At 37.3% G+C, this 23065-nt stretch overlaps 1 protein-coding gene across 4 annotated transcripts in view; it reads left to right on the forward strand.

Annotated features, from left to right (window-relative positions):
* Nucleotides 1–23065, forward strand: part of SEPTIN10 (septin 10) — a 59355-nt gene that overhangs the window by 30666 nt on the left and 5624 nt on the right. For all 4 annotated transcript variants that reach the window (XM_048222652.2, XM_026516213.4, XM_044379169.3 and 1 more), the window contains 5 exons: nucleotides 3982–4168; nucleotides 7218–7379; nucleotides 9179–9275; nucleotides 10466–10634; nucleotides 21200–21332. In XM_048222652.2, the coding sequence (XP_048078609.1) occupies nucleotides 3982–4168; nucleotides 7218–7379; nucleotides 9179–9275; nucleotides 10466–10634; nucleotides 21200–21332 (748 nt within the window). The remainder of the gene's footprint in view (nucleotides 1–3981; nucleotides 4169–7217; nucleotides 7380–9178; nucleotides 9276–10465; nucleotides 10635–21199; nucleotides 21333–23065) is intronic.

Here is a 23065-nt window from a genome sequence, read left to right on the forward strand (position 1 = left end):
ATTTTCTATTTGGTGTATAGAAATATAATTGATTTTGCATACAGTGACTTTTGTAAATTCTCTGATTAATTCCAACAATTCATCTCTAAATTTGTGTAGATTTTCTATGTGTGTATAATAGTATAATCTATGAATAATAACATTAATATTTTTTTCAGTTCTTTTGTTTCTTTTTGAATAAGTTTTATTGATGTATAATTTACACAGAATAAATAAATGCAGTGTTTTTTTCAGTGTACGATTCAGTTAATTTTGACAAATACGTAGTCTTGTAACTACCACCATGATTATAACATAGGAAATAGGTATATGCAGATTAGTGCTTCACCATGGACTGGAGGGAACTGCTGTCTGTCTAGATCATTAGCACTTCCATTGGTGCTGCTGCCTTCTATTCAGTGTTCTTGCCTCCAGATTCTAGTTGCCTTGGCCTCCCTGAACTCCTTTTTCTGTCTCCTCAACTCGGTGAGTCCGCCAGGCTCTGTGCTGTCTTGTGCTGTGTCCTGGAAACTTGTCTTCAGGCAGTAAGCTGGGAGAATCATAAAGCTTTTCTTTTTTATTTCCCTTCTGAGAAGGGAAATACTGCCTGTTGTCCAGTGTCTGAAAGCCTTTTTCGTGTATTTTTCCAAGTTTCTAGCTGTTCAGAGTGGGAGAGTAAATCCATTCCTGGTTACTTCATCATGGCTGAAGACAGTTTTAATTTTTCTTTCTTCCATTTTTAAAACCTGACTGCACTGGGTAGGACTTTTTACAGTATTATGTTGGATAGTCAGTGGTATTAGTGGGCTATCTTTGCCATCCTAATGCAAAGGGAAAGCTTTATTTTTACCATTTATTATGCTTACTTGCTTTTTTTTTTAAAGCTGGAATAAGGGAGTTCCATTGTATTACCAGTGAGAGGTTTTTTTTTAATCATGAATAAATATTATCAGATATTTTTATTTTTGCATTCTGTAGAGAAGATTGTACATTTTCTTTAATCTTTAACAAGGTGAATTTCAGTAACTGATTTTTCATCGGTAAATTAGCCTTGAAATCTTGAATACCATTTTGTATTCTTTTTATATTATGTATAAAATTAGAGTTATTTTTCCCTGAAGTGATTGGTGGAACTCACTAATAAAACCATCTCGGTCTGGAGTTTTCTGAGATTTTTAATTACGAACTAATTTTCTTTAATGATTATAGGCCAAGTTAGAGTAGTTTCTTGAGACAGTTGTAATATATCAGTGTTCCAGAATCTGTCCATTTCATCCAAATTTTCAAAGATATTTACTTAAAATATTTGGTAACATATTCCTGATATCTTTTTATTGTTTACAGCATTTGTGATGATATTTGCATTTCCTTTTCTGAATCTGGTTATTTGTGTTTATTTTCTTTTCCCTTTGATCAATCTCAACAAAGCTTTGTTGGTCTATTTGTTTTTTTCAGATTTTGGCTTTATTATTGGTCCTCTCAATTTTATATTGTTTTTTTCCTACTTATTTCTGCTCTTACACCTATCATTACCTTTCTTTGAGTTTTGATCTAATTTGCTCTAATTTCTCATTGATTCTCAGCCTTATGCACTTAAGATTATAAATTATTTACTGGTACTTGTTTTTTTTTTCCTTTGGTTCTCTTGGTTCTCATTCACTGCCCTTTTTTTTCTTATATGCTTGGTTATTTTTTTATTGTAGTTCTCATGGTCTTTGAAAAAGTTTTTGCAGAGATAACTTTGAAGTCCAAGATGAACTTGTCTTCCTTTGAACAGATTTGGATATGCTTATGTTAGGGCCCTGTTGGCTTTAATCCTCTGAGGATCCTTAAACTCATTTCATGGCTCCGGGTTCTCAGCATCAAAGAGGCACTGTGAACCTGGGCTGTGGATATATGTGAGAGCAGACCCTGTGGCTTCAAGTTTCAAGGACTTTTTTTCCCCTTTCCTTTTATTTTCCCTGCTTCATTTAGTGCCAGGGCAACCTTTCCTCCAGAAACTTGGGGAAAGGGGAGGAATTGTAGGTTAATTTTTAGTTCATTCTCACCCTGAAGGTGTGGCTTTTAGGATCTCAAGTCAATGTGGGGAGGCAGTCTCTTAATAGATTCCTACCTGTGCGGACCCTGAGCTTTCATTCCTTCCTTCTTGTCCGGTAAGCCCTACAGAAGTGAAGCTCAAGAACTAGATTGACAAGTGGCCTCAGGACAAAACTAGTGCTGATGCTTTTAGTGCAGGGTTAGTAAACTCTGTAAAGTGACAGATAGTAAATATTTCAGACTTTGCGGGACTTAATGGTCTCTGTCCGAACTACTCAACTCAGCCATTGTAGCACAAAGTGAGAGCCAATACGTACACCAGTAAACAGGGCTGTGTGATACAGGCATCATCTGGACTTGGCCCATTTACTGACCCCTCCTCTAGTCCTCTGCTCACCTCTCTCAGGCTTTACTCTCTCTTCAGTGACCTGGTTAATTCCTCAGCACTTTATGAATATTTGGAGGTTTTTAAGGAGGTGATTTTTATATTTTAAGCCATTGTCTTTTGTTTCATTGGAAGACTGAGTATGCTGTGTATTAGAAATGGAAACCTAGGGCAAATTACTTTGGAAAAACTCCTAATGGTATGCTGTTTATTTAGCAGAAAATGTTTTGGTCTTCATTTATGACAAGTGTAATGCAGCACAGTCAGGTAGGGGACCGTTTATGGCTGTTAGGTCATAAAATGGGTCATGTTACTGATCTCTTTCAGGTCATTAATAAATGCTTGTTTAGATTTTTTAATGTTAAAAAGGTACTTAACAGATAAAGTTTTACTGTTTTATTATTTTGCGGAGGGAATTATGTTGGATCACATTTAGACGAGTATCCCAAGGATAGTGTTCCTAATAGTGAACACTCATGTTCCTAATACTCTCTCTGAGAATGTTCAAAGTATATGCTAGGTGTTGTGGAGAACATAGAAGTATAAGATACTGTCTCTGTCCTCACATTGTTTACCATCTGCTTGGGAAGAACAAGGTATTCTATGAGATTAAAAGAGGTGATGATCCTTAACGACTAGAAGGATCAGGCAACTTTATGGAAGAATCAGTTCTATGCACATATACTGAGTACCTCAGCTGCACAAAGTACTGCTCCATTTGGGCTACAAAGATAATTATAAAGGTGTCCAGGGAATTTGACAGAGGAATTATTTGCTATTATTTTCACTTGGAAAGCCAGATTTATTTAATAAGAATAGTTAAGAGTAGAAAGTTGAATTGTGTAGATAATTTTTAGTATATCAGAATGAAGTAGAACATTCAAAACCTAAGATGAATGCCCCTGCACATGCAGTGTGATATGATTTGCGTCTTGAAGGATGAATAGAATGAAATAGCTAGAGGGAAAAAGGCATGCCAGGAGGAGAAGTGATCTAAGCAAGGACTTAGTGCATAGGGTGTGTGTGCCTTTCCTTTGTTTATAATTAAACAAAGATAAAATCATGCCTGTACCGCTAGTTACTTTCATTTGATGTACGCCTTTCTTCCTTTGTTGCTGTTTTTCATGCTTTATGAATCCAATTTAAGAAGCAAGAAGTCATAGAATTTGATTTAAACATCTTTTAAGTTATTAATACTCACGCCTTTTCTCAGTTAAATAATATGTCCAGTTTGGTTATGGTTAAGTGCCTGGCCTCATTCAGCAGTCTGGCAAATATGGGAACCCTTATCAGAAAGGGGTGCAGTGTATGAATGAACGTGAGAATGGGTCCATGTACATTCATTCAGTTTCTATAAAGCAGTTTAAAGCACAGGTGGTACGGATGGTTTTAAAGTACTACCTTTATATGTGCATATTCTGTGCAGTTTGTTTTATTATAAAGTTCTCTGTTTAGCAAAGATAGTAGCTATTCATTAATTGGTAAAAATATAGATCTCACACCTTAGAATTACTTACTAAGTATCTTACTAAGGTAGCATGAATATGTTGTATTAAGTACCTTAATATTTATTTTTTCAGCTACCAACCGATAGTTGACTACATAGATGCGCAGTTTGAGGCCTATCTGCAAGAGGAGCTGAAGATCAAGCGCGCGCTCTCTAACTACCACGATTCTCGCATCCACGTGTGCCTCTACTTCATCTCCCCTACAGGTCACTCTCTGAGGACACTGGATCTCTTAGCAATGAAGAGCCTTGACAGCAAGGTGGGCTTGGAAAAGGACTCAATTTATCATGCATTAATATTTAGTTCGAACTATTAAGTTACCTTTATAATATGTATGTGTATTTTAACTTTTATTCTTTGCATTTTCAAAATATTTGATAAGTTTCAATCTTAGGTTATTTTCCAGAGAAATTCAGTTTGGAAGATGAGTTGCAAAGAAAATAAATTAACATAAAATTTTAGTCCTTTTTTGAGTGATTAAATTGCATGCCAGAATTTATTTAACATTATTTTACTTTATGATGCTATTAAGTGAGAAGAAGTTCATTGACAAAGATTAAGGTCTAATGTTTCATCATGTGTTATAATAAATTATGTTTTAATTTGAGCCATACCAAGAAAACCTGTTTTTGAATTTCTGAGCCAAGGAGTGATATATAAATTCAGGGAGCTATAAAAAATAATATCTATAAATTAACTTACTTTTTTTTTTTTAATTTGTGTAAAAGGTGGTTGAAGACTACTGTCTTGTACTAAAAAAACTAGCTTTCCCGTAACCTCTGATGGTGTGAGAAATGCAGCTTTCATTATCCTGGCTAACGATTTTATGAGATAGGATTCAAAAAAAGTACATTCTGGCCAGTACTACTTTCTATATAGAAATCAGAATGGAAAGCATAAAGCTGCCACTGAAGTTGTGATTGATTGACTTTTGGCTAGTTGCACAGTCCCCTGGCTTTAGCAATAATGTGATGACGTTTACATCTGATCAGATGTTATAACCATTTATTCAGTATTTTCATAGTTGAGTGTGATTATATGGAAACTCATAAAATTGACATAAAACCAAGCATGTGTGAGTTTGTCTTAGCTAGACAGAAGCAACATGATGTAATCTGTATAAACAGCATGGAATTTGGTGTCAGTGGAGGCTGGTTTTAAATACTGGCTCTGTCACTCAATAGCTTTGTGTTCTTTGGCAAGTTTGTATGGCCTCCTGAGCCTCAGTTTCCTCACATCTCAAATAAAAAAGTAAGGAAAATAATACCCTATCTCAGGGGGCAGATGTGAGTGTTAATTAAATTAATAGCTTGTCTTTTGTTCCTAAAAGCAGAATACTCCACTGTTTGACGTGAAAGTTACCTTATGCAAACAGTGACAGGTTACCATCAGTGTGAAACATCTTTTTCTCTCCCCCCAATATACAAATAAACATATGTATAGCTTTCAGCGTAGCTTTCAGTCTGTGATATACCCTCCCAGCCTAATTATAGTGATATTCTTGGCTAGGAATGCCTGAGGTACTTCCCCAACTGTGTTATTCATAGCAGACCCCACAGACATCCTCCCCAGGCCCAGTGTCATGGCTGGGCCAGCCCTTGTGGCTCTTAACTATGATCTCAGGATGCACTTCAGCCAGATACCATCAGGGAACTTTGAAGAACAAGATCTATTGCTTATAGGTCCTGGAGGGTAGATAGCATGCTGGAGGGCCACACAGTGAGCTCGAGTGTGAACCTACGCTCTGCCTTTATTAGGGTTGAGGGTTGGGTGTCTAGGGTTTCATAAGTTCACTCGTTATTTATTGAATTTAAAACATAAGAGGGGGATTAGGGCATGCTCAACTGGTCAGTTATCTGGGTCACCCAGGTTTTTTACAAGGGGAATGTTATGGGTGGGGGTGGCTTTGTGCCTTATTCAGTTTTGCTAGTAGCTGTGTCATACAGCTGTCAATATGTTTATTCGACATGGATATCTTTGAAATGATTACCTTGACAATCAAAAGCTTAATGTCAGACACACTACAGCGTGCTTTTGCTATTACTGTGGTTGCAATTATAAGTTATTAACTTGGCATAGTTTACTGACAATCTAAGTATATAATATTGAAACCAAGAACTTGGCATCAACTTTTTATGTACTTTAACTAATTTAGCATGAAAGCTGTTTACCCACTATTGCTGATAAGTTTTCATGGGTAGATGAAAAATCTTTTATCTCCTGTGGAGCATATTTATAAGACTAATAAATTGAATATACACAGTAAGTCAGTGTGAAATTGGAGAAGGGCAAGAAGTTTAAGAATAGAATTGATTTTTACTTTTCATTCTGAAAATTACATTGTTATCTCACTCTCTTGATACTAGTTAGCCTGAAATTTTTCACTAAAACCGACTAAATAACCAAAAAACAAACAATCTGCAAACCCCTAGATTTGTGGAGACGTCAATCTTTTGTGGGACTAAGGTTACAAAGTTAGTTTTTATGACCCCAGATTTTTTCCTCTCTGGCCAGTGATAGGATTTGAGGCTGAGAATGTCATGAACACTTTCAGTTGGTATTCATAAAATTGCCTTCCTTCAACATCTAGGTAGGAGTCTCTCACAACAGGGTGTAAATTGGATGGATTCATTGGGGAGGGGATCTGCCGAAATGAGAGGCAGAAGGAGAAACTTGCCTGCTTCATAGTTTTGCCGAGGGATCAATTAAATCCCTGATTATTTAGTGCTTAGATGATTAAGAAGTAAAAAGTACCTAGTGAATTAAGCAGGCGATCTCAGCTTCCTGCTTACATATTGTGTGTGATAGAATTATAAGAGACTTGGAGAAAGAGAAGAAAATGTAAGATTTATAACCCTAAATTCAGATATAAGATTAATCTTATAAGAACTCTGCTTTTTAAAAGCAGTTACTATTAAGGTCAGCATCTGTAGGAATGATTGTGTAGGGGAATATGGTGACAGTGACAGCCAGCGATTATCTAGGTTAGGAGTTGGCAAGCTTTTTCTGTGAAGAACCAGGTAGTAAACACTTTAGGCTTTACAGGCCATATGGCCTCTGAGGTAACTACTTATTTCTGCTATTGGAGAGTGAAAGTGGCTATGGATAATATGTAAAAGAGTGGGCCTGGCTGTGTTCTAGTAAATCTTTATTTATATCAACAGACAATGAGCTGGACCATAGTTTGTTCATCCCCTGATCTAGGTTAAGGAGGTTTGTGAGAGACTGAGTGGTTTTGAATACAGAAACTACAGAATTAAAAAATAAATCCTCAGTTACGAGATTTTGTTTTTCTTTATTGTTCATAGGTGAACATTATACCAGTGATTGCCAAAGCAGATGCAATTTCTAAAGCTGAATTACAGAAGTTTAAGATCAAGCTCATGAGTGAATTGGTTAGCAATGGTGTCCAGATATATCAGTTTCCAACAGACGATGAAACTATTGCTAAAATCAATGCTTCAATGAATGTAAGCTCCTAGTTGAATGTTAATTCTGTTTACATGTGAAAAGAGTAATTTATAAGTGACATTCCTACTAATGCACTTTTACTTGTGTCTTCCAAAAAGACTTCACACAAGGTGAATTTTCAGAAAGTTCAGGATAGGAAAATGTTTTATTTTCTAGAGTTGGCAAAAATATATGAGAATATATTTTTGAGCATATTTTCTTTCCTCTACTTTCACCTAAATAAAATGATACATTGTCGAGGCTGGGATACTCCTTTTGTAGCACCATACTTAACTAATTGCTTAGAACGATGCCTTTTACCCTGTTTTTAAAAAACATGTGAAGTCTTTATACTCTTCCTTGGAATGCTTTGGAATCTTAAAATCTTTAAAGACATCTTCTAATCTGACATTTAAGCTCATTCTCCCTTACAGTGTCAAATGTACATTTTAAACATTCACATAACTTTTCATTTAATATGACTAAAGATGTTTAAGTTCTTTGTGATACTTTCTTCAGGCTACTAAATTTCTTTAATATCTGGTTATATTTTGAAGGGTCATTGGTTTTGACTTAACCATATGTTCTTGTGGGAGATATTAACCTCCCTGAGACTGTTAACTTACCTACAAAATTGGATTAATACCTACAGTTGGGTTGTTGTGAGGATATAGTCTTTGTTCACTGCCTAACACAGTGACATGCAGTAAGTGTTCATGCCATTTTTCCTTTTCCTTTTCTGATTTTTCGTTAAGATACTTTAAATATGTAAAAAGCTGACTAATATAAATGAAATGATCTCAATTCCTATGTGTTATATTGTCTTTAGATCTAATTTTATTTTTTGTGCCCACTTGGAATAATTTTTCAGAAAGGTACAATTAAGACATGTGAGTGTCAATTATTAAATATTAAACACAATACTTAATACTTTTACATTAGACTTTTCTGCTGTATTAATTCTCAGCTTCAGACAGACCAGTCTACTCACTGTTCTCTAAGTCTGGCTATTATGTATTTGTTCAAAATCTTCTCCTTACCTAAGTTAGTTCTTACTCTCCTTGATCCATCTCTGGTTTGGGTTGTATCTTCCTGCTCACAGTGATCCCTCACTCTCTAAGTTTATGTAACGTTTACTATCTTTAGCACTAGTTTGGGACTTAAATATTACTTTGTATTAGTATCATACATCTGCGCATACACTAAATATGGCTATATATTTTAGTTATTTATTTTGTGTGTCGGTGTGTGTGTGTGTGTGTGTTTGTGTGTAATTTCCTCAACATTGTCTTTTAGGGCAAGGATAATATTGAGGGAAATGATAACCGATACTAGAATTTTTTTTTTTTTATTCCTATGCATGATACCCTGCATGTGGGGGATGCTCAATGAATAATTTTCTTTACAGGGCCTGAGATGTACTCTTATAAAATATATTCACTGCCAAGTTTTAAAATTGGAGGTACAGGGATGCCTGGGTGGCTCAGTCGGTTAAGCATCTGCCTTTGGCTCAGGTCATGATCCCAGGATCCTGAGAACAAGTCCTGGGTCAGGCTCCTTGCTCAGCAGGGAGCCTGCTTCTTCCTCTGCCTGCAGCTGCCCCTGCTTGTGCTCTCTCTCTCTGACAGATAAATAAGTAAAATCTTAAAAAAATAAAATAATTTTAAAATAAATAAAATCAGAGGCAAAGCAGATCATTTGATTTTAATAACTTTGTTATTTAGTAAATTTTCTTTAATCTGTTACTTTCATAAAACTTTTAGTTAGTCATTTATCACAATAGCGTGAGATATGATTTGATATCATGGTTCCTTTCCAGGGACATTTGCCGTTTGCAGTTGTAGGAAGTATGGATGAGGTAAAAGTTGGAAATAAGATGGTCAAAGCTCGCCAGTACCCTTGGGGTGTTGTACAAGGTAAACGAGATGAATGATGACTAGGAATATGTGTAACCCCTAACAGTCTGAAAGTTGCATTCAGTGCATTCTCTGAGGTGATGCTTATATTGGGTTATGATTTGGTATTCAGAAGAGTGGAATGTGTTCTGTTTAGGCCAAGTGTGTGGAGGCTGGGCAGAGCTTCCCCATTTTCTCCATTATACCACAAACATTTTGTGCCTGGTGTGCCAAGACATTTAGAAAGTGGGAAGCACTAGTCAGAACAGAATTTGAATATAAATACTAGTGTTTAAGCATACATAAACTAATTACTAGGTAATTCTAGGCACAGTAAACCATCTTGTACATTTATGTATTTGCAATCGTCAAAGTATTGCCAACTATTTCCAAAACAAACTAGTCAGCCAATTAAAAAACTTTAGGATTTATCTAGCATTATAATGAATAAGTAATTAGTACTGTCTGGTTCATTCATTTACTGGTGGTGCTATTAATGGGGAATGAATTACCCCTGCTAGTACTGGTTTCCCAGTACTGCTGCTTTTTTAAATTGACAGATTTGTAGTTAGTAAAAAGTATTGACAAAACTTAACATTTTTAATAAATAAAAAATACAAAAACAGTAATTGTACTTAAAACTATTGGGTACAGTTACACAGTTATTTGTAGTCTTCTGGTCACCATAACCCTAGAAGAAGGACCATGTAAGGAGAACTAAGTGTATTTATTCACTAATTTTGAGTGGGTCAAACACAGCATCATAATGTAGCATTGTATAAAAAGAATTTGATAATTATAGCATGTACAGATGGTATCTTGAGTACACAGAATTACTACTTTGAAGTTTTAGTAAAATAATGTTACAGACTCTTTTTAAGCGCTTTATAAAATGTCCTAAGGATGGTTTGTACGCTGCTAACAAATTATTAGTGAAATAACTGGAGCATATGGTAACGTATTTCTTTCCTGTTTATTCATTGCGTACTAAATTTAAAGCAATTTCCCAATCTGTTCATTTACATTGCCTATAATTCAGTGTGTATAATGCAAGAGTTTCTTCCTTGGTTCCTTATATAAAACAGTCACAGGTGTTAGACTGATCATTTCACTGTTATTTCAGATGTGTTTTTATAGATTCTTTCATTTGACAAATGCTGTGTGCCAGGAATTAAAAATTGGTGTTGCTGTTTTCTTGTTTTTCTGGTTAGTGGAAAATGAAAACCACTGTGACTTTGTAAAGCTCCGGGAAATGCTCATTTGTACAAACATGGAAGATCTTCGAGAACAGACCCACACTAGGCATTATGAACTTTACAGGCGTTGCAAACTGGAGGAAATGGGCTTTACAGATGTGGGCCCAGAGAATAAGCCACTCAGGTAACAGGGGGTTTCTGTGAGAAGCCAACCAAAGTTAGAGAGGGTTGTACCTTGTTACATATCCAGGATGTTGGAGAATGTGGTTTGCAGAAATCTGGCAAACAATGAAGTAGAATCATTTGCTTATGATTAATTATTGTGCTTTTCAGACCACTTGAGGCCTTCTTGCTTTTGAAGGGTCTCTAATACCTCACCTGACTCAGAGAGTTTAAGAAAGAACATAATAGCAGAAGCCCATTATCTTCGTACATGCTAAAATGAATAACTAAAGGAAAGAACTCTCATTACTTGGTGTGTTTGTATTTTTCTGAAACAGATGAAAGTATATTTATCTGTTCTTCTAAAAAAAAGCTGGAATGTGAATCAGATTAAACCAAAAAAACCTTGGTTTTTATCTTGATGAAAGTTTGTAATGACTTAAACTTAGGAAAATGTCTTACAAAGGAAGAATGAAAGTGCTTGTAGGGAGTCAGGGATTAGACTGTTTCTTAAAATATTACAGGGTAGTTATAAGAATTTTAGAGCCTGATGACCTTCTTGTTCAGTAATTACAGCATTCAGTGTTATAAACTTGCTGGGTAATTATGTGCTGCCACATTCCTGACTTTTTTTTTTTTATTAAGATATGTAAACATGAAACTCTAATCCTTAACCTACTACATCAAATTTGATTTGATGTAGCTTTCCAGAACAGTTTTTGCATGGAGGAAAGCATGAGATCTTTAGGAAAAACATTCTTTAAAAAACTCTGTTGTGGAACTAAGGATTTCTTTTCCATTTCATTATTTGCCTTTCGGTCATTTCCCTGTTAGTATTTGTACTAGTAACTAGTAAACACAAAAAGAAGGAGAAGGAGAACATTAAATCAGTGCTGCCATTGCATATGACCTTTGGGAAGATTTAATAGTAGCTGAGGTTAAATTTTTAAATTTTTTAATCTACGGATTTAATTCGTGTTTTAGCTCTAGTAGTGTGATAAATTAAGAATTATATATACTTAACCCCTCCTCACCAATTTCAGGCATGCTGTGCTTTTGATTACAGACCAATTCTGATAAAATTATTTTCTCTGTTGAAGATTTGGCTTCACTAGTGTTTCCCAGAGGAGGCTTCACTTCTTGTTTCTTTCAAGTCTGAGGGTCAGTTCAGAGGTCTCAGTGTGTATTACTAAGCCACGAATCCTGAGTGAGAGCAAATGGGACAGCTTTGAAGTACTCTAAGAAAAAGGATTCAGGTTGCTTGGAGGGTCAGTCATAGGCATCTATGGAAGATTAAGAAATGAGGGTTCAGAATTTCCAGGGATGGTGCCTGAGAATCTGCATTTAAGTTAAAATTTCCACTCAGTCATTTAGCAGATATTTGCTGTTTATCTCCCATATGCTTTCACACACTGCTAGTCAGTGGGTATGTAAGCACTGTGGGATTAAACAGAAACCCTGCCTTACAGAATTTCTGGTGTGGAGGTGGGAGGAGGACACTCTGGCCCTTTGTGGAAAAGAGTCAGGGATGCTGCTACAGTAGTCCTGTGAGGACCATAAAGGCTTAGATCAGGGTGGGTAGTGTAGAGGTGGTCAGAAGCACATTTAGGACATCTGATTGGAAGATAAAGTTCATAGGACTCATTGATGGTTTGGATATAGGATGTAAAGGACAGTGGAAATCAAGGACAACTCCAGTCACTGAAAAATGACCTGAATTTGGCTGAATGGTGGTAATGTTTACTGATATGAGCAGACTAGGAAAGGGATAGATTTTAGGGGTTATGGTTGATAATTGAGAGGTTTTGGACATGTTAAATTTAAGTTGCTTATTAAATATTCCAGTGAAGGGGTGTCTGGCTGGCTCAGTGGGTTAAACATTCAACTCTTGGTTTCAGCTCAGGTCATGATCTCATGGGTTGTGGGATCGAGCCCTGCATTGGGCTCCACGCTCAGTAGGGATTCTGTTTGAAGATTCTATCCCTCTGCCCCTCTGCCCACTCATGCACACCATGTGTTCTCTGTCTCTCTCTAAAATAAATAAATAAATTTTTTAAATAAATGAATATGCCAGTGAATAGTTTCAGTAGGTTATTACATAAATGAATCTGGCACTTAGGGAGAACTCAATGCTGGGATAATTTGGGAGTCAGCAGTGCATAATATTATGAAAAATCATAAACATTTTATTTAATTTATTTTTTAAAAGATCTTATTTACTTATTTGACAGAGATAGAGCCAGAGAACACAAACAGGGGGAATGGCAGAGGGAGAGGGAGAAGCAGGCTCCCCACTGAGCAGGGAGCCTGATGTGGCGCTCCATCCCAGGCCCCTGGGATCATGACCTGAGCCACCCAGGTGCCCCCAAATCATAAACATTTTAAAAGTGTCTACTATTTGCAAGGCTCTGGGCTAAGTGCTGGGGATATAATACTGAATAAGATCCTATAGACCTGGCTCTCATGAAGTTTACATTCTTATAGGGGAGGCCAAAATCGAATTGCAGTTAATCACAGTTGTGAAATGTGCACTAAAGGAGAGATGGTATATAATGGGGCAGGGTTTCTTGACTTAATCTGGAAAATTAGAGAAGATTTTCTTGAGGCTGTTACTGTTTTGAGCTAATAATTTGGGGAAATCAGAGCAAGACATGAGAAGAGTGCAGGCAGAGAGAGAATAACGTCTTCAGAGCTCTGTAAGAAGGTCAGTGCAGCTGGAGAGCAGACAAGTTGAGGGCATAAGATTGAAAGAACAGGTAGGCAGGAGTCAAACTGTCGAGGACCTGGTTGGGATTTGGGCTTTGTTCCAAGGGAAAGGCAGAACCATTCAAGGAGTTATCGTACCATATTTGCATTTGAAAAATTACTTTTAGCTGTAATGCAAAGAAAGTATTGAAGGTGTGTGCAGGGGCGCCTGGGTGGCACAGCGGTTAAGCGTCTGCCTTCGGCTCAGGGCGTGATCCTGGCGTTGTGGGATCGAGCCCCACATCAGGCTCCTCTGCTATGAGCCTGCTTCTTCCTCTCCCACTCCCCCTACTTGTGTTCCCTCTCTCGCTGGCTGTCTCTATCTCTGTGGAATAAATAAATAAAATCTTAAAAAAAAAAATAAAAGTGTGTGCAAAGGTGCTTAGGAGAGACCAGTGGGAGAGTATTGCTTGGACTAAGGTGAAAGTGGTGAAAATAGAACTGGATGTGTTTGAGACATATTTAGAAGATGAAATTGCAAGAACTTAGTGACTGTTTGGATATAATGAGGTGAAGAAGCAGGAAATGCCAGAAGGTGCTGCTAAAAAAAAAAAGACTTCTAGTTTTCTGGTATTATGGTTTCATTGGCTGTGTACATGGTTGTACCTTTCCCCGAGATAGGAATCTCTGGAAGGACTGGCTTTTTTGTGGAGCAGCAATGATGGGCCTGATGTAGCATGAGCTTGGTTTGGGACCTGCTGACTTGAGTTTCCTCCGGAACATACAAGTGAACAATGTTGCATAGGCACTTTGGATATTTTTCTGGAGCTCAGAGGAGAGGACTGGGCTGAAGGAATAAACTTGAATTGTCAGCATTTAGATGGCTAACTGAATGTGAATATGGATGAGATTGCCTGGAGAGAGAAGTACATCTGAAAAGAAAGGTACTACCTTGGAAACAGACTTGAGTCACTCTAGTATTTGTCAGCTGCAGAAGCAGACAGAAGAGATTGAGAAGCCTTGCGTAGAGGAAGGAGGAAAGCCAGCAGTGTCATGTCTTGGAAGCCAAGTGAAGGAGGGTTTCAGGAAAGGAGAGATCAGCTGTGTTGAAGCTGAGGATCAAGTTCTGGTTATAGAAGTACAGCAGTGTAATACAATCCAGTTGCTTCCTTTACACCTCCTTGAAAATAATGAAGACCACTCCATCTAAAACAGAAAGGGCAGTAGTGTTATGGAAGACTACATCAGCCAAGAATTACAGATTCAAAGCGAATACTTAGAACAGGTAGAAACCAGTTTCATTCTATGCTGGGAGTGGAGTGAATGACCTGAAACCATTTCCAGCCTTTTTATTCCCTGCTTGACAATTTATATTCTAGTCCAGTAGGCCTAATTAGGACGTATACCCTTGTCTTGGCCGGAGTGGGCATGAATCTAATTAATTGTTCTACCAGACTATATCCCCAGGGGGAAGAGGTAGCTCTCCAAAAGGTAATCAGGTTAATACCAACAGGAGGTATAGGTAGATGGTGGGCATTCAGAATCAAAGATTGCTTAGAAAGTCCATTCTTCAGTTTGGGAAGCATCTGCTCACTGATCAAATGAAGAATGGAAAATTGGAAAAAGGAAGTTCTTCAGTTTACAGAAGGTAACAGATTGGGTAGCGAACAAGCAAGAAAGGATGGGGAACCTAGATCTCAGTGTAAGAGAGGACTCTGCCTGCCTAGGCTGCTCTCCTTTAGAGAGAAGACATTTCTCACTGGATTTCTTGAGTCAGGCATGGCAGAGTGTTTCTTCTCTTGGTGTTTTCTTATTTGTGAATAAATTATTTGGTAAAGCATCTATGGTTCATTATAGTTTAATGTCTTAGGAAGTCTTTTACAGTTTCAAGAATTTATAATCTATTTTCTGGGCAATATTTTCCATTTAATTTGGGGTATACCTAACAGTAGTCACTATGATTTGGTTGACATGTAAAATCCATCCCTCAATATTGTATCTATCAATTAAAAAACAGCTATATGAACCTGTTAGGATGACTTCTGTTTCTCTTTACTGCCAGACCTTCAGCTTGTTTTCCACTTATATTTTATTGTGAATGGTTATGCTGAGTCATAGTTAGTGTCCTAATCTCTCAACACTATTCATGTGTTTATCATTAGTTCCCAGTAAATGGCATTATATGCTCCTCTGGTTAACTGATCTTAATTATCTAAGCTAGATCAGAAATGCTTATAAACCTCAAATCCCTAAGTTATTTTAGATTAACATAACCATTCTCGTTCCCACAGTTAATCATCTTTAACATTTGAGTACAGAATCACTGCCATTTGAAGTGTTGAGGGACCTATAGTTTTGAAAGGAAGATTTTTGTAGTATTTTAGAGTTGCTTAAGTGTTTGACAGAATTTTTTTGTGTTGTAAAATTTGTGTCTTTGGAACTCTCAGGAAATAAAAAACTTTTTGCATTTAGTCTACAGCAGAAATGGAAGGCTTTTTAGAACTGTATATGAAACACGAAGAAGTCCTAAGTGAAGGGACTGCAGTGATTTTCTTGAGGAATATGAGCATTTGTGAATTTTTTTTCTTCCTCTTTGGTTTTAAACTTTGCTTTAAATCAGTGATATTTGCGAGTATAGTAATATGTTTCATTGAATATTTGGGACAAGCTACTTTTAGACTAGAAAAAGCAAGAATTTTATACTGAAATAGCAAGAAAACTTTTTCATTTTCGTTTAATGAATAAATCCATGATAGTAAACAGTAGTTGCATTAGTTTTACAACACTAAGTATGTAAATTGTTCTCTTACAAATCTTCCAGGAGTTTCTTTACCACCTTTTGAAAGGTAGTGCAGGTTTCTTTACAATTCGTTTTACTTAAAATTGGCTTCTGGTTGTCAAAGTTGAAAAACCATGTGACTTGATGGAAAATATGCAGGAGCAGTACATGACTTTTTACTCTTTTGATAAAACAAAAATCTGACCTGGTTCAAATTCCAGCTTTTTATTTACAACTATATTGCTTTGATTACTTTACCACTCTGAGCTTTAGTTTTCTTTTGTGTAAAACAGAGTATTAATGCTTGTTCTTCATGGATGCTATGGGAATTAGGTAGATAAAAGATTCCAGAAAAGTACCTTCTTGGTAGCAGCTATTCAACAAATGTTACGTCTTTTCTCTTTGCCAGGTAGATTTACTTTCCTCTTAAGCAACTCAAGTGCTTATAATAAACAGATAATGAGAACGTTTTAAAATTTACATTTGGTGTGAATTCAAAGCATTATTTAAACCAAGTTTGTCCTTTAAAGGGTATCAGTCCAGTGTAGGATCAGTGAAATGTCGTGAGGTTTCTGAAAATGATGAAAGCAGCCTGATAGATAGAGAGGCTGCTTTAAAATAAGACCAAAACAAACACAGAAAGACAAAAAGCCTGCTAAAAAGTGAAATGTTTCCTTGACATTTGGGGCATTTATGCAGTTATCTAGGGCAGTTTGTACGTTTTGCTCTTAAAGACAATATCTAGGATTTGTTCCTTCTCAGAACACCTGCTTGTGCACACCCTGCACAACCAGCCGTAATCGCTGTTGTGCAGCATTTCTTACTCTGATTCTCCTTGAACTTCTGGAGTTCTATACTTACAAGATTTATTTCTCCAGTTATAAGAATAATGGATAGGTTGGTGTGGCTGGAACCTTAGGAGGATTAGATTTGTTTGGTAAGAGATGAATCTGGAAAGGTAGAATTAGGCCAGATCGTGAAGTTTCTTAAGTGCTATTTAAAGGAGGCGGGACTTTATTTAAAATTGTAAAATTCCTTAATTCATCACATTTATATCTACTTAGATATAAAATACTTTCGTAAGCAGTAGAAATTTCTCACTGCAACACAGCTGGAAGGTATATTTGTACTCCCTGTTAGATCTTTGGGATAGTCTCATAGTGAGCCGAAATGGAAGGTCTTGGTGTTTGTGACGTATAAGAAGGTCTGTTATACCTCTGAAATGCTATAAGAAAGGGCAGCTGGGCATAGTGTTTCAGGACAATCCTTGTTCTGCTTGGTTAAATCTGGCTCTACTTTCTGGCAATTTCTGTCATTAAATGAACATTTATGAAGAGCCTGAAATGTCTAGAGAGCTTTGCTGGATAGTTGGGTTACAAAGATAATGATCTGTTAGAAGAGGGAGACAAGTAGGATATAAATGCCAAAGAAGAGGTACAAACAAAGTGCCATGAGAGTGCTTAGAAAGCATAGTTAGTTCCAACTGGGGAGGCCAGAGAAGCCCCCCCCCCTTTTTTTTTAAGATTTTATTTATTTATTTGACAGAGAGAGAGAAGCAAGCACAAGCAGGGGGAGCTGCAGAGGGAGAGGGAGAAGCAGACTACTCCCTGCTAAGCAGGGAGCCGGATACAGGGCTCAATCCCAGGACCCTGGAATCATGCCCTGAGCCAAAGGCAGATGCTTACTGACCAAGCCACCCAGACACTCCCAGAGAAGGCTTTATAGAGAAAGTTGCATTTGAATTTGGCCTTGAGGAGTAGAGGATTAGCTGGTTAGAGTGGGGGTTGGCAGGTGGGCAGTAGCCTTGGAGCACAGGAGTTCCACAAGCTTAAAGCATGAAATGTATGGTTTGAGGAACAATGAATAGTTAGTATGGCTGGAACCTTAGGAGGATTGGATTAGTTTGGTAAGAGATGAATCTGGAAAGGTAGAATTACATTAGATTGTGAAGTTTCTTTTCTTTTTTTTAATGTTTTTTTATTATGTTAGTCACCATACAGTACATCCCTGGTTTTTGATGTAAAGTTCGATGATTCATTAGTTGCGTGTAACACCCACTGCACCATGCAATACGTGCCCTCCTTACTACCCATCACGAGCCTATCCCATTCCGCCACCCCCTCAACTCTGAAGACCTCAGTTTGTTTCTCAGAGTCCATAGTCTCTCATGGTTCATTCCCCCTTCTGATCACCCCCCCTTTCTTTATCCCTTTCTTCCCCTACCGATCTTCCTAGTACTTATGTTCCATAGATGAGAGAAATCATATGATAATTCTCTTTCTCTGCTTGACTTATTTAACTTAGCATTATCTCCTCCAGTGCCGTCCTTGTTGCAGCAAATGTTGAGAAATCATTCTTTCTGATAGCTGAGTAATATTCCATTGTATATATGGACCACAACTTCTTAATCCAGTCATCTGTTGAAGGGCATCTCGGCTCCTTCCACGATTTAGCTGTTGTGGACAATGCTGCTATGAACATTGGGGTGCATATGGCCCTTCTCTTCACTACGTCTGTATCTTTGGGGTAAACACCCAGTAGTGCAATGGCTAGATCATAGGGTAGCTCAATTTTTAACTTTTTAAGGGAGCTCCACACTGTTTTCCAGAGTGGCTGTACCAACTTGCATTCCCACCCACAATGTAGGAGGATCCCCTTTCTCCACATCCTCTGCAGCAATTGTTGTTTCTTGCCTTGTCAATTTTTGCCATTCTAACTGGCGTAAGGTGGTATCTTAGTGTGGTTTTGATTTGAATTTCCCTGATGGCTAATGATTTTGAACATTTTTTCATGTGTCTGTTAGCCATTTGTATGTCATCATTGGAAAAGTGTCTGTTCATATCTTCTGTCCATTTTATGATTTGTTTATTTGTTTCTCGCGTATTGAGTTTCAGAAGTTCTTTGTAGATCTTGGATACCAGTCTTTTATCTGTAGCATCATTTGCAAATATATTCTCCCATTCCGTGGGCTGCTTCTTAGTTTTTTTGACTGTTTCCTTGGCTGTGCAGAAGCTTTTTATCTTGATGAAGTCCCACAAGTTCATTTTATCTTTTGTTTCTCTTGCCTTTGGAGATGTGTCATGAAAAAGTTTGCTTTGGCTGATGTCGTAGAGGTTGCTGCCTATGTTCTCCTCTAGGATTTTGATGGATTCCTGTCTCACATCGAGGTCTTTCATCCATTTGGAGTTTATCTTTGTGTATGGTGTGAGAGAGTGGCCAAGTTTCATTCTTTTGCATGTAGCTGTCTGATTTTCCCAGCACCATATATTGAAGAGACTGTCTTTTTTCCACTGGATGTTTTTTCCTGCTTTATCAAAGATTAGTTGCCCAAAGAGCTGAGGGTCCATTTCTGGGTTCTCTATTCTGTTCCATTGGTCTGTGTGTCTGTTTTTGTGCCAGTACCATGCTGTCTTTGTGATCACAGCTTTGTAGTACAGCTCGAAATCTGGCAATGTGATGCCCCCAGCTTTGTTTTTCCTTTTCAACAATTCCTTGGCGATTTGTGGCCTTTTCTGGTTCCACACAAATTTAAGGGCTGTTTGTTCCAGTTCTTTGAAAAATGTCCTCGGTATTTTGATCGGGATAGCATTGAAAGTGTAGATTGCTCTGGGTAGCATGGACATTTTAACTATGTTAATTCTTCCAATCCATGAGCATGGAATATTTTTCCATCTTTTTGTGTCTTCTTCAATGTCTTTCAAGAGTGATTTATAGTTTCTAGAATATAGATCCTTTATGTCTCTGGTTAAGTTAATTCCAAGGTAACGTATGCTTTTTGGTGCTATTGTAAATGGGATGGATTCCCTAATTTCTCTTTCTTCGGTCTCATTATTTGTGTATAGAAATGCAACTGATTTCTGAGCATTGATTTTGTATCCCGCCACATTACTGAATTGCTCTATAACTTCTAATAGTTTGGGAGTGGATTCTTTTGGGTTTTCCAAATAGAGTATCATGTCATCTGCGAAGAGAGACAGTTTGACTTCTTCTTTGCCGATTTGGATACCTTTTATCCCTTTTTGTTGTCCGATTGCTGTTGCAAGGACTTCTAGTTCTATGTTGAATAATAGTGGTGAGAGTGGGCATCCTTGTCGTGTTCCTGATCTTAAGGGAAAGACATCCAGCTTTTCCCCATTGAGAATGATATTTGCTGTAGGCTTTTCATAGATGGTTTTTATGAGATTGAGGAATGTACCCTCTATTCCGACACTCTGAAGGGTTTTAATCAGGAAAGGATGCTGTATTTTGTCAAATGCTTTTTCTGCATCTATTGAGAGAATCATATGATTTTTGAATTTTTCCTTCTGGATAAAATGTATGACACCGATAGATTTGCGAATGTTGAACCACCCTTGCATCCCAGGGATGAATCCCACTTGGTCGTGATGGATAATCCTTTTAATGTACTGTTGGATTCTATTAGCCAGGATCTTGTTGAGGATTTTGGAGTCCATATTCATTAGGGGAATCGGTCTGTAATTGTGAAATTTCTTAAGTGCTATTTAAAGGAGGTGGGACCTTATTTTGTAGATAACTAATGCAGGGGAAAAAAAGATAATGAGATCTGTGGGGTTTTTTGGAAAATCTTAGGAGTGGCAAGAAGTTAGAAAGAGGAACTAAAAGCCCAGAGATCAGTTAAGACATTAGTTTGTAATAGTGAAGGCAGAAAATCACTGAGATTGAGTTGGGCTGTAGCAGAATATCTGTAGAAATCAGAGACTGGATCAACATGATGTTAAGGTCACAGACTGAACCCCCAGACCTTGGTGATCAGATACAGAGATAAGGTGAAGGGAAAAGTCAAGGATGACTTCAAAGTTTCCAGGTACAGTGATGCTAATTAACAAAGACTGAAAGAGGAATTCATCTGGGGTGAAGTGAGAATACTTCTTGTGAAGGACTTGATAAATCAGAGATTTCAGAAATCTCGTACCCTCTATTAGCTGTAGCACTGGTGGCTTTTTATGTCTCATGCTGTAGGAAATGTCATGTTTCGGGTTGCTCTGTGTAAGAGGGTATTTGTACGTGTTGTTATAGTTATAAGGCTTAACCCGAGAAGTTTGAGTGTTTGCAAGTTTCGTACATCATTTTTTAACATGAGAGCACCACAAATAACTTTTTAGTCTTCAAGAGACCTATGAAGCCAAAAGACATGAATTTTATGGTGAACGTCAGAGGAAGGAAGAAGAAATGAAGCAGATGTTTGTGCAGCGAGTAAAGGAGAAAGAAGCCATATTGAAAGAAGCTGAAAGAGAGGCAAGTATGCTGGTTTGATGTTATCTGTATTTGTTTTTTAGGTGTCCTGTTAGGAGATTCATCTCAAGGATTTAGCTGAGATGCTCTTGGAGACTACTTGTTGTTCATTAAAAAGTAGATATCTTAACACATAGTCTTTGCGTACAGACTTTAAAAAATCTGAATTCAAATAGAAATTTTGGCCTTTTTGCATAAATAGTCTTCCATTAGAAGTGGTTCACCAGGGGCGCCTGGGTAGTGCAGTCGTTAAGCGTCTGCCTTCGGCTCAGGGCGTGATCCCGGTGTTCTGGGATCGAGCCCCCCATCAGACTCCTCTGCTGGGAACCTGCTTCTTCCTCTCCCACTCCCCCTGCTTGTGTTCCCCTTCTCACTGGCTGTCTCTCTGTCAAATAAATAAATAAAATCTTAAAAAAAAAAAAAAGTGGTTCACCAAGGACTTGTATTGGACTAGATTAGTAAGAAGTGTTTTAAATGCCTTAAGTTTGAACCAGAAATGTTTCAGCTGTGGCTTGATAAAGCTTTCTTGAGAGTTCTTGAGAGTTGTTGGGATTGATGCTTGCTATGAAATGGGTAACTATGATAGCAGTTAAGTAGCTCTTTGAGTTTGAAGTCAGGCTTTCTAGATGAGTCAAGTGGTCAGATGACCTTGGTGCACATATGCATGTGAGTACACATAAACATCGCAGGTAATTTCCGTAGTACTATTTACTTCTAGTTCTTCAAGCAATAATTTTACTTTTATTTGAGTTAAGCTCTTTTCTGTAGACCTAACCACAATGGCTACTTTTAAGTGAAATGGCCATATTTAAGACGATGGTCAAAAAGGATGAGCTCAGAAGGGAATTTGCCATCTGTATTTTATATATGCGTGTGTATGCATCTGAGGGGAGGATGTATGTTTTTCCCTGGTCATCTGAAAGCTGGTTGACACTTCATCCCGACGCCCTTCAGTATGCATCTCTGAAGCTTAGGCACATTTTCCGCCATAACCATTGTACCAGTATTACACCTAAGAAAATTAATAGGAATGTCATAATCTCACCTGGATCTTCAGTCGAACATTCACACTTCCCTAGTTGTCCCAAGATGACCTTTTATTGTTGTGGTTCTTTTTGTTTTGTTTGGTGATTTTTTTACTTTTGTTTTTGAACTGGAATTCAGTCATAGGTCTCATGTCACATTTGGGTATTCTCTTTAGTCTCTTGTATTAGAGAATAGTCCCCTAGTTTTGAGTTATTTTTAAATATAAATATTGAGGGGAGAGTTGTGATGAGTAGGAAATAAGTATGCTGATTTTTTTTCATTAGTAGATTCATCTTTAAGATGGTAGTAGAGTAAAACTCTTTTATTTAAGAGTTTATCTCTCATGTATCATGATTCTTAGTTTCTCCAGTGAGGAGAAAAGATGTAGAAGTGGTTTCTAGTTTTTAATTTTTAAAATCCCACATAAGAATATTTTGCTTAAACGTGTATTATTTAAAAGGAAATTAAAAATTCAGGGTAACCACATGGTTGAAAGAAAAAGAGAAAGACTATTTGTCAGCAGATCCTTTGCAGACTTTTATTTTTATGGCTCAGGTGCTTTTTTTTAAGCACAAAAATGAAGGTAGTGTAAACCTAAGGCATCAACAACCAAAGTTCTCATAAGAGTTCTAAACTTTTAATTTATATACCATTAGAGGCAGTAGATTCCAGGCCTCTTTTATTAATACTACAAGGTACTTCGTGACCAG

The sequence above is a fragment of the Ursus arctos genome, unplaced genomic scaffold, assembly GCF_023065955.2.
Source record: "Ursus arctos isolate Adak ecotype North America unplaced genomic scaffold, UrsArc2.0 scaffold_8, whole genome shotgun sequence".
NCBI classification, from domain to species: Eukaryota; Metazoa; Chordata; class Mammalia; order Carnivora; family Ursidae; genus Ursus; species Ursus arctos.